General features: G+C 38.2%; 1 protein-coding gene across 3 annotated transcripts in view; it reads right to left on the bottom strand.

Moving 5' to 3' along the window:
- Positions 1 to 399: 399 nt before the first annotated feature.
- Positions 400 to 16,082, bottom strand: part of Xkrx (XK related X-linked) — a 75,259-nt gene continuing 59,576 nt past the window's right edge. For 2 of the 3 annotated variants that reach the window (XM_078034485.1, XM_005340679.3), the window contains exons 2-3: positions 11,703 to 11,971; positions 400 to 6,569 (exon numbers count right to left, since the gene is read on the bottom strand). In XM_078034485.1, the coding sequence (XP_077890611.1) occupies positions 5,824 to 6,569; positions 11,703 to 11,971 (1,015 nt within the window). In that variant the 3' untranslated portion in view covers positions 400 to 5,823. Of the gene's footprint in view, positions 6,570 to 11,197; positions 11,654 to 11,702; positions 11,972 to 16,082 lie in introns of those variants that run through there. The other variant, XM_078034486.1, reaches the window with a different exon arrangement.

A 16,082-nucleotide genomic window follows, 5' to 3' on the forward strand; every position in this document is an offset into this window, starting at 1 on the left:
GAGTCTTGCCAAGTTGCTTAGGTCCTAAATTGGTAAGGCTGGCTTTGAACTCATAATCCTCCTGCCTCAGCCTCCTAAGGTGTAGGATTTACCCCACTCTTTTTATATCTTTTTTTTTTAAAGAGAGAGTGAGAGAGGAGAGAGAGAGAGAGAGAGAATTTTTAATATTTATTTTTTAGTTCTCGGCGGACACAACATCTTTGTTGGTACGTGGTGCTGAGGATCGAACCCAGGCCGCACGCATGCCAGGCGAGCGCGCTACCGCTTGAGCCACATCCCCAGCCCGGATTTACCCCACTCTTGTAACTCATAATCATCCTGCCTCAGCCTCCCAAGGGGTAGGATTTACCCCACTCTTCTTAATGGATAGATAGCATTCCAATAATGGAACTGCCAGAGTTTAATCATGTCCCCATAGATGAAAATTTATTACCAATTTTCACCATTATAAATAGTGGTGCAATGAACATCCCTGTACATATCTCTTTGTACAATCAACCATATTTCCATAGGAAAAAATCAAAGAGTTTAAAATTCTAAGACAAAATGTACATACATTTTGACAAATCCTTATTCAAAAAAACGTGTGGCAATATTCTACACTCATAGCAATAGAGAGTGCCTGTTTTTCTCCAACATTACTTATGCCATGTATTTGGGATTCATTTTTTAGTCTTTTGACATCTATATAGCACTTTATAATAGCCACATTGCTTTTCCTGGTGCACAAACAGACACACAAAGCTTAATGATGTTTGGTGAATTGGAGGTTAGAGCAATACAAATTCATGTGAACAAGTCATAAGCCTTGTCTTAAACAATGATGTCTTTGGAACAGATAATGTGTATAAATGTGCCTTGTATATTACAAAGTGCTATTCCAATGTTATTTTCATGCATGGAATGTGGTCTTTTCACACTTATTTTTCATATATTACACAGGTTGAACTCACTACTTTTGTTTCACATTGTATATGCTTTGTTGTTAAGGCCAACAACATACTTTGACCATGTCCCCCACAAGCTTTAAGGTTTAAAGTGTGAGACTAACTGTGCCAGTCCTTCAGGAGGAAAGACATAAGATTATAGACATATGTGTTCTCTAATGATAGTAAAAATAGCACAATTGCAAAAGCTTCAAAGAATTAGTATTCCCTCTTGGATAGGCGAGTATTTTGGAGAGTTCATAGTCACCTATGTATTTAAGGATTTCTTAGAGACAGAGCTTCATGGCTTTAAATGGACCATTCTGGTGGGCATCCTACCCTATGTATATACCCTGCCTCCACCCTGGGAAGTGACAGTAAACTCTGCAACACTAAGGACTACACCCTTATGAGGTGTGTGGGGACTAGTTGAGGGCACTGAAAGTTGACCTAAATCCTTAGGACTATGATAGCAGAAAGAGGGTCATTATTCTTCAGCATCCATTTCCCCTGGCTCTAGAACAAGGAGTCAGCTTCTCAATGGGAGTAAGAACAGTGTTGGCAAGAGGAAGTGTAAAAGAAAGGGGTTAGGAACTTCCCTGATGGATTGTTTCCGGGGTCAAAGTTCATACAATCCTGAGTATAAATTTCTCCCTAGTTTCCTCCCCATGACAAAGTTTGAAGGTATGTGTTTAAGAACAAAATGAAATGAAGTCTGAAACTAAAAAGGAAATGTGCTCTTTTACCATACTCTCTCACACCTCCTTAATACTAACCTACAAATGCATAGAAGCATGTGCTCAGTTTCATCCCAGACTTCTAAGAACTTGTGCCTTCTCTTTTTACTGTGAATTGAGGGGTATTCTCTGATAAGAAGTGTTTGTGGGGAAAAAAGTTTGGTACAAACCCATTCATAGCTCAGAAAATACTCCTGAGACCAGGAACATATTAAAATAATTTCACAAAGACCAAAGAGGACTCAAGAGGCTTGGGTCATAGTTAAGACTAAGTTCTGGAACCTATGAGCCTAAGACTGAATCCTGGCTCTGATACTAGCTGTGACCTTGGGCAGATCACATGAATTTTCTTTTCTTTAAATATATTTATTAGTTGTTGATGGATCTTTATTTTATTTATTTATATACAGTGCTGAGGATTGAACCCAGTGCCTCACATATGCTAGGTAAGTGCTCTACCACTGAGCCACAACCACAGCCCAGGTCACTTGACTTTTCCATGCCTTATATTCTTCACCTGTAAAGTGGAAGATGATAACGATGATAACAATAGCTTCATCAGGTTGGTTGTAAGAATTGAACAAAGTAATGTGTATAAAGGACCTATGACAGACAAAAAGTGCCCAGAAATTCAAGCTATTATTCAATTCTCCCACAGTACCTCCCAGTTCATTCCCCCAAATCTTTAAAGTATTTGTGGAGCAAAGAAATTGACAACTGGGCTGGGGATGTGGCTCAAGTGGTAGCACAATCGCCTGGCTTGCCTGCGGCCTGGGTTCGATCCTCAGCACCACATACAAATAAAGATGTGTCCACCAAAAACTAAAAAATAAACCTTAAAATTCTCATTCTCTCTCTCTCTCTCTCTCTCTCTCTCTCTCTCTCTCTCTCTCTCTCTCTCTCTCTCTCTCTCAAAAAAAAAGAAGAAATTGACAACTATTAGTTTATTTATATTTCCCTAACAGGATATTTTACTCACATTTAGCCTATCAAATTCCCAATAATGAGAATATGTGTTGTTACAATAGCCTAGTTCCTTTCCTCAGACTTCCACGATTCTGCTTCCTTATCCAGAAACCATTTATTGACCCCATCTCAACCTCCTCTTTTACTCAGTAAGACTTATCCCCACACATGTCCCCTGTGCTGCTGTAAGATTTCAGAGGATCAAAAAGAGATTTGTCAATTAAAGACATGTTTGCCACGGAAGGTGGTACTTCCCCTGCCCACCACCTTACGTTCCACAATTCCTTCTTCTGTGTATCTGGAAGATTTCTGTGGAACAGAAAAGCCACCACCTATAAGAGGTTCTGAGGGTCCATTTGCATAATGTATCACTAGAGTCTCCTCCTTGGGTGAGGACAGCAGGTTTTTCAGGTTGGAAGCTACTCCACACCCTCTCCCTAAACTCTCTACATTCCTACCACATTAAGTCACCGCAGCTGGAGGACATGGGGGAGAAAATTTTGCTTTGTCCAGTACTGAGGAACACTTTTCTGCCCTGTGCATCTTCTCTTTATCTGTAATTGATCTGCCTGACTCCGTGTGTGCATATGTGTATATGTGTGTGCATCTTTCTCTCTGTTTCCATAGTAGCCTCCTCTTAATTATCTGATTCACTTGGCTTTTATGGACCAAATTATTGTTCCATGCTGGTTCTGCTCTAAATCAAGGGCATGTTAACAATTGAGGAAAAATTCTTGTTTGAATTCCAAAGAGGCAGTGTGTTCTTCTAGAGATCTGATGGATTCTTTCTTTCAAGTTCACCTCAAATAACAGAAGTCAGTGTGAGCTTTATAGGACAATCAGCTTAATCTCTTCATCATGAAAAAATGGAATGAGGGAACTGGGTTTGTAAAAGAAAATCTCTGTTGCTCCAAAGTAAGTCCCTACATCTCCTCCAAATTAAGTAGCTAATTCTTTTAACTCCAAACAGTTGCTGAAGTTGGGAAAACCACACTAGCCATTTCAGGAATTAGGATAATTCTGGTTAACAGCCTTGCTACTTAGAAGAGGAAGCTCCCTCAATATATAGAATGCCCTGACACTGGATAAGAAGAGGGGAAATTGTTATATGCATGCATGAATATATAACAACAAATCCCACCATTATGTACAACTATAATGCACAAATAAAAATATGAAAAACATAGCTGGCATGGTGGCACATGCCTGTAATCCCAGAGGCTCAGGAGGCTGAGATAGGAGGATCCCAAGTTCAAAGCCAGCCTCAGCAATGGCGAGGTGCTAAGCAACTCGGTGAGACCCTATCTCTAATCAAAATAGGGCTGAGGATGTGGCTCAGTAGTCAAGTGTCCCTGAGTTCAATCCCTGGTACCAAATAAATAAATAAATAAATAGGAGGGGAAATGACACACAAAAAATTATTTTTAACTTCTTCTTAAAAAATAGAGCTTTATAGTTACACATAGTAGTTGGATTCATCCCAACAAACCATGCACAGAATTCAAATTCAGTTCATGATCCTTCCCTTTCCCTCCTTCCCTCCCTCCCCTCCCTTGTTCTTCTTTCTCTACTCTATTAGACTTCCTTACACTCATCTATTTATACTTGACTGGTTCTTTTTACTTATATATACAGGTGAAATTCCCTGTAGTATATTCATATATGCACATAACATGATTTTTAAAGAATTCATTCTGCATTGCCTCCCCTTTCCCATCCCTCCACTCTACCTCTGGATCTCTTTCTTCTACATTACTGGTCTTCCCTTTACAAAGATAAATTTCTTAGCATAATCCCAAGAGTAAAAGTGGATAGGGATGGAAAAGTTTAGGTCAGATTGTTTATAAATTATTGAAGCATTGGGAGTGGCCACAACTATACACAGTACTAGGAGGACTACTCACTTTCCTGGTCTGTGGAGGAAAAACATTCCTTAGGTAATTATTGGAATACTTGGTCACAATAGGAAGTGGTCATAGTAACCTCAATTCCTTGGTTACTTTAGAGGCATCCAGCTTACATTCCCACCATGAGATTAAACATGAAAGGTAAACATTGAGGTACATGAAAAAAGGAGGTATGAATTCATTCACTGGTTCTGAGAATGGTCAGAGGGTTTGAGAAACCCATATTACTTGTTATAAAGTAAAGTCCTGCAAACAAAAACAAGTACCTGTGGTAATTTAATGTTATCTGGTTTCCCCTCTCTATGTTCACGCTACTTTGAAGTATTAGCCACCCATCCCAACCCCAAGCAACATGAGGGTGATAACACAGCCATTATTACTTTCTCTTTCTCCTGTCCTAAAAAGCAAACCACAGATCAATGAAATACCCAGGACAGTAGCAGACACAAAGAAGTCTTCATTTCTTTCATATACAGAAACAGTTTCAATTACATTTCAGATTCCCTGAGGCCTACATCAAATAGTAAAATGACAAGAGCACAGAATAGCTGGGTTAGAGGGAATCCCTGTTAATGAGGCAATAAGTAACCATTCCACTTGACAACTGGATGCCCATGCAGGTTCCTAAGAAAAGAGTCATTCTGGCTTACACCCTGAAGGAACCCTACCCTGCACTCCCTCCTCAAGGTGTACCTATGAAAGACCACTGCAAATGACCTGTGAATAGCCATTAGTAAAATCCTAATAGAGATCTAATACATCTGGGGAGCAGCTCTTTTAATGGTGGGGCTCTTTTCTTCTTGGTCAGAGCTTCTCATTGGAGTTAAAAGAATCTAGTCACACTCATATCTGTAGGTTCCACAATAGTCAGAGGGTTTCCTGAGAGATACCCATATCTAGTAAGCTGCCACATATTCTGTTTAGCAGGATATATTCTAGTGAGATTCTGAGTCTTCAGCACCTTTTGGGCAAACTCTTTTGCCCCAAGCAAACAAACAGACCTGCAAAGTCACAGAGAGCCTAAGGTGCTTAGAGGTCAGTTATCTCAACTGACCTGGGTAGAAGGGGCGTGAACAATATTTCTGACTGTTCCACTCCTGGTTTCCAAACATAGCAGTAAATCTCCAAGAAGTAAAACCTATTTGGGGGTCACTCTTCTGATAGACTTACCAGAATACTCAAGAAAATGTTCTGTTGAGTACTCATCCATGAGCCTCACCCTCTCCTTCAATTTCAGAGTTGATCTTGGCAACCCCCAAACCATCCCATGATACTCAGATGATAGAATCAGACAATGCTTTGTCTTGTTTCAGCCTCAAAGCTTGGCTCTGAGTTCTCAGCCCTTCGCTGATGGTGCCGATGGCAGCAGACACAGTGGAGGTAGTCTACTACGTTATGAGTGAAGAGTGAGCGCAATGGGTGCAAGTACTGGAAGAAAAGTAGCATGAAACCAATGGAAATCAGATAAGCAATAATAAGCTGCAGGGCAATCAAGGAATGACAGTAATTCAGCAATACTTTGACTCCCCAAAACTTAAAAACCAAGACCATGATCACATTCTCTACCAACCTCGCACTATAGTGCAGGCCCATATGTCCCCAGTTTTGACCTTTGTCAACAAGATCTCTGTCTGCCAACCTCAACTGCAAAGCTGACCAGCAAGAGAAGTTAATGCCAGCATAGAGGATGGTGACTGAAATCAGCACCACCAGGGTGCCAACACGGCTGAAATTTTTCTCAATATTATTGGGCATCTGGGCACCACTCCTCCAGAACCTAACCCAAGGCTCAAAAAGGATAATCAGGAAGTTGAGCACTAAGAAGGGCACAGCCTTCAACTTCAAGGTAGCTGAGAAGAGCACCAGAATCATGAGGCGGGAAGTGATCTCCAACGTCCTCCAGATGGTGATGCAAAGGACTTCTAGTGGCCCAAGGCGAATCTTGTAGTCATCATACTTGATCTGGATAGCCAACATATTGCAGAGGGTAGCCCCATAGGTTACAGACATCAGGGAAAAGACCATTAGCACAGCTGTAAAAACAAAACAAAACAAGGAATGGGGGAGGAGGAGAGAGGCAAGCAGTTAATGTTGGTATAAAACCTGTACTCAGACCCAGAGGTCCAGAGATGATAGGTAGGACTTCAGAGCCTCACCTAAGAGTAAATTCATGTATGATAACAGCTATGCAAACAAATAACATGCACCTGAATAGACATGTTTGCAAAGAAGACCAAATGGCCAAGAGATACATGAAAAGGTGTTCAATATCACTAATCATCAGGGAAAATCAAATCAAAATCAAAGTGAGGGCTGGGAGTATAGCTCAGTATAAACATATACTGTAATACATTAATAATCATAAATGTACAAACTAAGCTTTTTTAAAAAAGGGTAGGTCTTAAAACACTAAGAAGTCACTAATATAAGAAAAGGACATATAAAGGTTCCAGGTAGGACTACCTAACAGAGCAGGCTTCTGAGCAAAAACTGTATGAGGGAAATAAATAAATAAATAAACTTTCTGAAAAAAAAATCCAAGCTTAGGAGACTCAGAGAATGTATTTTCTAATTGAAGTCCCTTCTTTGATGTATATTTTCTTCAAGGAGCAAATCTTCTTTGTGCGGGCTTCTAGAATATTTAACTCCAGTTGCATGTGTCAAAAAGTATACTAAATATTTCATGAGGGCAGAGGAGATCATATCTATTTTACCCACTGCTGTATCCTCAGAGCCTAACATACTGACTAGAACATGGTTGATGCACAATAAATGTGTGTGGAATTAATGAAGAATTTTGAGTTTAGAGAAGCAGCATAAAATACCTAGAAGTCCTTGGTTCAGCTGTGTATGAGCTTGTGAAATCATTGAATATCTATGTGCCTCAGTTTCCCAATTCATGAGGTAGTCTAGAGTTGCTTGTATTTGTCATCAGTAATGCCAATTCATCACTCCTATTTGTTAGTACACATTAGGAATCTCTGAACTTCCAGTAGAGTGGTTCAAAAACATTAAAACTCTGTTTCCCAGTCCATGGCATCCATAACACTAGATGTTAAAGTAGGGGCCAAGAAAGGCAGAATGCTCCCTAACCTTCCTTAACTATAGACCATACAGGTGGCCCTTTGCTTATTTTTTTGTTGTTGTTAAAGTATACTGATTACTGGGGTGCACGGGCGAGGGGTGGGATTTAGTGCTCTCAAGAAAAGTGGAAGGTGTAAGGAGTATTCCCCCAAAAGAAAATCTGTAGTTTTCTCTTCCTATAAAAATAATGGATCCAGAGAAACTTGAGCTATAGTATATCAAGTTAATCTTCAAGAAAAGTGAAGCCTTCCCCATGAAAATACAAAAGAAAATACAGCTCTCATTTCTAAGAATTTTCTTCAGCTAATAAGTAGTGTTGGAATCTTAAAGAATAGAGTGGGAGACTCTCGAAGTGGCTACTCTTAAATTTCTTCTTTTTTTTTTGTACTGGAGATTAACCACTGAGCCACATTGCCCCCTTTTATATTTTATATTGAGACAGGGTCTTACTAAGTTGCTTAGGGCCTCACTGAATTGCTGAGGCTGGCTTCACACTTGCACTCCTCCTGCCCCAGCCACCCAAACTGCCGGGATTACAGATATGTGCCACTGAGCCCAACCTAGTACTTTTGTATTTCTAAACCACTCTCATTCCTATCCTCAGGAAATGATACTCTTTGTGGACATGGGAACATCAGCTATACATTGAGCCAAGTGTCAAGTGTCTGATGCCTTCTCTTAAATTAGAACTCATTTCTTGAAAGTAGTACAATAGAAGGAAGAAAACCTGATGCTTCCAATAAATGGAAAACATTTTCCATATGTCTCCCTACAAATAGATTCATGCCATAAGAGATCAAAAGGCTGCTATAGTTAGAAACATAGGCTCTGGAGGCACACATCCTGAATTTCCATCCAGTCTTTGCCATTTACTACTTATAAGACCTTGGGGAATTTTCTTAACCTCTCAGAGTCTGTTTCCTCATTCATAAGAAGGGGTTAATAATAACCTTGAAGAACTGTTTTGAAGATGAAATGAAATAATTACATGTAAATTGCTTGGAGAAATGCCTGAAACCTAATAAAAGCTATCTGCTAATTTCTGTCTTTCTACTCTCTCCACCCCCACCCCCCACCATTTAAAATTTATAGTATGTACATTTACTTTACCAGTGCTCTGTCCTTGCACTTAAATCTAGCATTTAAGGGGTGGGGTTGGAACTCAGTGGTAGAGCGCTTGCCTTGCATGTATGAGGCACTGAGTTCGATCCTCAACACTACATAAAAATAAATAAAAGTTAAAAAAACTAATATTTTAAAACTGAAAGAACACCTAGAAATAAGCTCTAAAATGTTCAAGACCTGGGCTGGAGTTGTGCCTCAGTGGCGTAGTGTTTGCCTAGCATGTGTGAGGCACTGGGTTCGATACTCAGCACTGCATATAAATAAATAAAACAAAGGTCCACTGATAATGAAAATAATAAAAATAAATTAATAAAATTTTTTTAAAGTTCAAGACTTATGGTGAGAAAACTACATAATTTTACTGAAGTACATGTTAAAACATTTAATGAAATGGAGATTTATCATCTTCCTATATGAATTTGATTGATCCTGTGAACATCCCATAACTTGAATAATTTTACTGCAATTTCAATCAGAATCTCCATGAAATGTGATTTTTTGGTTATTACTTTGCTTTGCTTTATTCTTTGGTGGGGAAATTGACAAATTTATATTAGACACTAATATATTTGGAAAATGAGTAAATTACTCTATCAGCTAAGACTCTGAAAGGCCTTTCTTGTAAGAAAGACACAAAATCTATAAGCAATAAAGAATTTGAATACATAAAAATGTAATAATTCACAATACCAGAAGACATAGCAAAGTATATTGTGCACATTAAGTGTAGGGTATTGCACATGTGTGATACGTATATGCACATAGAAAATGTGTGTATTTTAAACACAAAAATATACAAACATGTATGCACATGTTTGTGTGCATAGCAAAAAAAAGAATTAATGCTAGAATAAGTAAATAGCTCCTACAAATTAATTTGAAAGATAAACAATCCACTAGAAAAAGTGAGCAAAATATGTAATTAGCAATTCAAAGAACACATACAATGACCAAATGTAAAAGATACTTAGCTATAGCCACAAAGAAAACCAATTATTTTAAAAGCCAGTTACTTATAATTATAAAAATAAATATTTAGTTTGAGATATGAGGAAACAGCTACTTTTATATACTGTGAATGGGAGTATAAATTCATAAACCCCTTTTCAGAGAGTTATTTGGCAACATCAATAAAATTCTAAACACACATTTTCTTTCATCTAGAAATTCTAATACCATATATTTGTTGTACAAAGTTTAATTCACATACATAGATGTTTATAAAGATGTTAACTGTAGCATAATTTGTAATTGGAAAAAAATTGTGAAAAATTAGAAACTTTAGAAAATTAGGGAAATGAAAAAGAATGTTCCAATTCATACAAGATAAATATATTCTATATACTTATACATGTATGTATAAATAACTATTGAAAAATAGCATAGTTTTGAGGATGATATCACTGAAAAACATGTTTAATACATTCCATTTTTGGCAAAACATGTACATATATGTTGTATGTTTATATTTACATAGTAAAAAATCTGGAATGATACATACTGAATGGCTAACAGATTATTTTGGGGGAGTGAATTTACATTTCCTTTTTTATATCTATTGTTTATTTTGAATTTTTACTATAGCTAGTCCTATTTTTATAATTTAAAAAATGACTAAAAATAATAGTACATGATCTTGGCAAAAATTTCAAGCCATACTGAAGTAAAAATAAAAGTCTGCTAATTTGTCATTCCCACTCTTCAGAGGTAATATCTGTCATAGCTTTCTGGAAAATTCCTGTGTATATACAATTGTCTATAGGTCAATCACTTTGCACATGTATTACTTTTGTAGTGTATGTATGTATCTTAATTGGAAGATTTCATGACCCTCAAAATTCTCAAGAGGAAAACCATCATCATTTCCCTGAAACTACTGTCAATTCTATGTACATGAAAAGCTTCAGAACCAATAGAACTTTATGAAATGTTCTCAGTGGAATTAGTTCTCCCTGCATTTGAGACAGGGGACTTTGCCAAGCGGAATCAACACAAAATAATAAAAAAAATGATCCAAAGCTGCACCCACACCCATACCAGCTTCTGTCCAAGCAGATGAAGCAAATCACAGGCTGTTAAAACTCATTAACAGCACTTTATCTTGACTTTGAAAACACTGACTCACATTTCATCCTCTGCTGGAGGTCTTACTCATCTCAGGATCCATTTTTTTACAAGTGAAAAATTAAGACAGTGACTGCTTTATAACTTCCTCCAAAGATTACAGCAAGGGTCAGAACTTGAACTAGGTCTGATTCTCCTCAGTATTCATCCCATACCCTTTTGCTTTCTCTTCACTGACATTGGGAGAAAATGATTAAATTAGTGGTTCCCAAATCAGGCTGCTCAGAATCAATTAAGGTACTTCATAAAAATGCAGATTCCTTACCTCCCCACATTCTGGGATTAATTCAGATCTGGGGAGGAAATGTGATTTTAAAAAGAACCTTACCACATGATTCTGATGATCAGTAATATTTGGGAACCTCTTCCTAAAGATGGCCATCCCTAAACAAACAAAACAACTAACATCATAATTTAAACACTCTGAACAAGGGAAAATATCCTACTGACTGTTGGTGTTACTAGCTTCTTTTGAGGCCAGGTAGGGTTTATCTGTAACATTTTTAATCTAAATAGTTTGCTCCAACTTAAAAATCAGGCAGGCCTAAGATGCCTGACTCCCTAATTTTTTTAACTACTAGTGCTTTTCAGAATTTTCTGTGATAATGGAAATATTCTAAATCTGTGCCATTCAAAACAATAGTCACTAACCTACATGGCTATTGAAAACTTGAAATGTGGCCAGTATTACTGAACCAGTATATTTCTAATCTTATTTAATTCTCATTGAAATTGTCACATGAAGCTAGTGGCCAGTATATTGGACAGCTCAAGGCTAAACTTCTAAGACCCTTGATTTAAGTGGATCCCTCCCCTCTCCTGACCCCACTCACCTCTACCCAGGGGGACCTCTGCAGAGATCAGGGTCACATAGAGCTGATAGGTCAGCTGGGGCACTGAGCCCAGGAAGGCTTGGATCTGTGACATACGTTTGTAGGCATTGCGATGCATAGCCAGGGTCCGGATGGAGTGGCCCACCTCCCATTCTATCAGCACCTCCTCGCCATCTATTAGCATCTTCTTTCTGGTGAGGCTGACATACGGCTCCTCCTGCCCCTCTTTCTTCCACAGTGTGAGGTACTTAATCATGGCCTCCAAACACCTGCAGGTGTAAAGCATCATGGGAACTTAACTAAAGCTGTCCTGGGAAGGGAGGTTGTAACAAGGAGGGAAATTTGGGGAGGTTATGCTACTTTTTGCTTTTTACTCTCTTCTGCTAATTTCTGGTGAGTCAAAGGATTGGTCATGGGGCTGGACTTGCAGCTCAGCGGTAGAGAGCTTGCCTAGCATGTGCGAGGCCCTGGGTTCGATCCTCAGCACCACATAAAAATAAATAAATAAAATAAAGGTATTGTGTCCAACTACAGTTAAAAATAAATATTAAAAAAAAAGGATTGGTCAGACCTTCTACAAATTATGTGAGTCTAAGTCCATTTCTATTTGGTCTAATCTACTAACCTAACAACACCATTTCAGAAGTACTTCTTGGAAAACAGGAAATTGTTTTGTCTGCTTAAGAACAGGCCTGCATTGGAGGCTGAGGCAGGAGGATCATGAGTTCAAAGACAGACTCAGCAATTTAGCAAAGACTTAAGCAACTTTGTGAGACTCTGTCTCTAGATACACACACACACACACACACACACACACACACACACGTGGCTGGGGAGGTGACTCGCCCCTAGGCTTAATCCAAAAAAAAAAAAAAATAGATTTGAGGAAATGTTTTATTCAGAGAAAAAGGTGAAGGTTCCCAAAAGCCCTGTTTTGGGTTTTTTGTTTTGTTTTTTATTTTTAGCTGTAGGGGTAGAAAAAATATATTTTTAGTTGTAGATGGACACAATTTATTTTTATGTGGTGCTGAGGATTGAACCAAGTGCCTTTCAAATGCTAGGCAAGCACTCTACCACTGAGCCCCAGCCCCAAGCATTCTTTTTTCAAGGCATTCAGCTCTATAATTGGGGTCTCAAATTCTGTTTTTTCAAGAAAGTGCCTTTGTTGTGTCATGAGACCTGTTGGAAAACAATAGCCTTTTAAACCTGATTACTTCTTTATGAAGAAGAAAATATTCTTATGAAAATCTATCACTCTTGAAATAGTGATAAGACATTTCCTGCTGTATCTCTCTCATCTCCCCAATTATATCAGAAGTCTCTAGTAGTTCTGAAGTGGTGAATAGATGAGAAACAACTAGAACATCTTGTTTTGGAACACCTGAGTTACCACTTCCCCCATTGATTCTGAACTCAATGGAAGCTATGGGCTATTTTTTTAGTGACAAGTAAGAACGTTTGTGGTGGAAATTAAGACATCTTCCCCAATAGACTGAGGGCAGGGGTTGTATTTATCTTGCTCAAAGGCCTTATCACATAGTGGGAATTTGATAAATATTTGCTGAGTAAATGAAAGGATGAAAAGGAAAACAAAGAATACAGGGTGAAAGTGACAGAAGGAGAGGATAATAGCACCAATGAGATTTAACAGAAAAATAGATGAAAGACAAGCTTAGAGATTTATATGCTCTCTAGTCTTTATCCCCCAGTAGGAAGGTTTGAAACATGCACTGACTGCCATTCTCCACAGGATCGCCCAGAGATTGATTCAGGTGTACCAATTCAAAGTGTGTAGCCAGAAACTTCCCACATTCTAGAGACAAACTCAAAGACCTGGGAAAGAATAAAAAAGAAAAAGCAATATCTCTTCCTAATTAGGGAAAATGCATAAGTGCCTTTTCCACAAAAGATTTTAGATTTTAACCCAAGTCTATCCACACTATTGTGGAATAAACTATTACTCTTTATTTATGTTTTTTTTTGTATCAGGGATTGAACCCAGGGGCACTTAACCACTGAGCCACATCCCAGCCCTTTTTCATATTTTATTTAGAGACAGAGTCTTTCTGAGTTGCTTAAGGCCTCACTAAGTTGCTGAGGCTGGCTTTGAACTCCCAATCCTCCTGCCTCAGCCTCCCAGGTCACTGGGATTACAGGCATTTGATATTGCACCAGGCTATTCTTCTCTTCTCAAGGCTGGTTTGAAATAGGGTGTTTGCCTTGCTTATAAGCTTCAGTAAACCAGAGTACATTTTCATTTCCAGAAGAATGTTTGGATTTCATGTAACAGAGTCAGTCTCTACAAACACCTTCATTTGCTCGATAGCACTAATCAGGTTCCTACTTGATTAGTAAAAAGTAATTGGCCTTGAATATAAGCATATAAAGAATATAATTTATGGGCTGGAGATGTGGCTCAAGCTGTAGCACGCTTGCCTGGCATGCATGCAGCCCGGGTTCCATCCTCAGCACCACATACAAATAAAGATGTTATGTCCGCCGAAAACTAAAAAATAAATATTAAAAAATTCTCTCTCTCTCTCTCTCTCTCTCTCTCTCTCTCTCTCTCTCTCAAAAAAAAAAAAAGAATATAATTTATGAGTTTTCAATTACTTTTCCCTGCTATGGGTTTAAGTGATTGAGGCTAAAAATATTTTTTAAATTATTCTTAGTGGAAGCTAAACAACAAAAATGAAAAACAGTGAATACAGAGGGTCCAAATCAAAGAAGCTTAGGAAGTCACAAGCAAAAGTCAAAACTGGGATCTGAAAAAAAAAAAAAAAAAGAAGAAGAAACCTGGGGTCTGGCTACTCACTGAAATTTGCTTCTTGAGAATTCTAGATCTTAATATATTGCATTTGAAAAGGGACAGAAAAATGGTTCCCTTGCTCCTCTAGTGACATCTTAAAATTTCTTGGTTCCAAGTTCAAGATAAGGTCTTCCTTTATAACTTCAAAAATTTAGAACTGGAAAGTACCTTTAGAACACCCAGTCCAAAGGACTGATACAATGTTGTTTGTTTTAAGTCAGTTGCCAATATTTAAAGTCATGACATTTCATATAAAATCCTGCATTGGGAAATTCTCCTGAAAAATTAGGAGATCTGGCAATACTGGCTCTGAATCCTCACATGGATAATGGACTGGAGTTGTAGAGTGGCTGCCTCCTCTATAGGCAGGTCACAGACTCCAGATTACCATGATACTTCCCAACATTTCTCTAACAATGAGACTTTGTTTTCATTTATCATCACACATGAGACTACTGGTTTTCTCATACTTGCCCTACATCAATCATTAAATTACCTGCCTGGTTCCTGCAAGCATTTAGGATTCGTGATCTAGCTTAGACAATTTATTTTACAAAAGAGGGAACTAAAGCCCAAGGCATCTTCTGAGATTTCACCAAGGCCACACAACTAGTCAATGGCAGAAGGAGGACTAGATTCCAGGTCTCCTGAATTCCAGGCCACTCTAAGATATCTCATATTTTCTGTGATGAAGCCTAATCAATTCCTCTCCATTAAAACCATACTGATAAAATTTTTTTCAAGCTTTTTGAAGGTATAATTGTCAGTAAAATTATGTGTATTTACAGATAAAATTTTTTATAAACGGGGAAGTTCCATCCTTAACCAGTTTCATAGCCTATTTTTAGTTCTTAATGATGAGATACCTTCCCAGCCAATTACAACATTAACACTCTGACCCATATTTCTCAGCTGACTGAGAAGGTGTTTGTCTCTCTTGCAATCATGACAAACTTGGTCCATTCCTCCCTCCTGACCTCATAAGTTTTGCAATGTCTACTTTGAAAACCCTATAGTATCCAAATGAGACTGTTGACACAGATTCCTGTCTCCCTACAATTAAGTACATTATCTTCCCTTCAAAGCAACCTGGATGGGAACACATGATTCTATTACATTGTGCTACTGCATCCAGACAGCAATGGATTCCTTTGCCCCCTTCCAACTGTGTACTTTTTTTGCAGAATATAAATAAATAAACAGGAGATTTGATGACCTGAAAGAGAAAAATGAACTACATTGGGTTGGGGTACCGGATTACCACTGGTAGCTATTTTGGTATTTTCCAGATGTCAAATAACTATAGAATTTGAAAATGGCAGCAGCAGCAGCCTAAGTAGCTCAAGGTAAAGAAAATAAATGTGGGATATGAGGGATGCAAGGAAAAACTTTCATCTCATTTACAAAATGTCTGAAAGACAAAGTTAAAATTACACACTCTGGGTTGGGTGGGGGTGTATGTAACTCAGTAGTAGAGCACTTGTCTAGCATACCCAAGGCCCTGGGTTCAATCCAGCACCAAGGGAAAAATTACACTCTACAGCTATTGGCCTGTGTGCACAGGGTGACCA

This window comes from Ictidomys tridecemlineatus, chromosome X, assembly GCF_052094955.1.
Source record: "Ictidomys tridecemlineatus isolate mIctTri1 chromosome X, mIctTri1.hap1, whole genome shotgun sequence".
NCBI lineage: Eukaryota > Metazoa > Chordata > Mammalia > Rodentia > Sciuridae > Ictidomys > Ictidomys tridecemlineatus.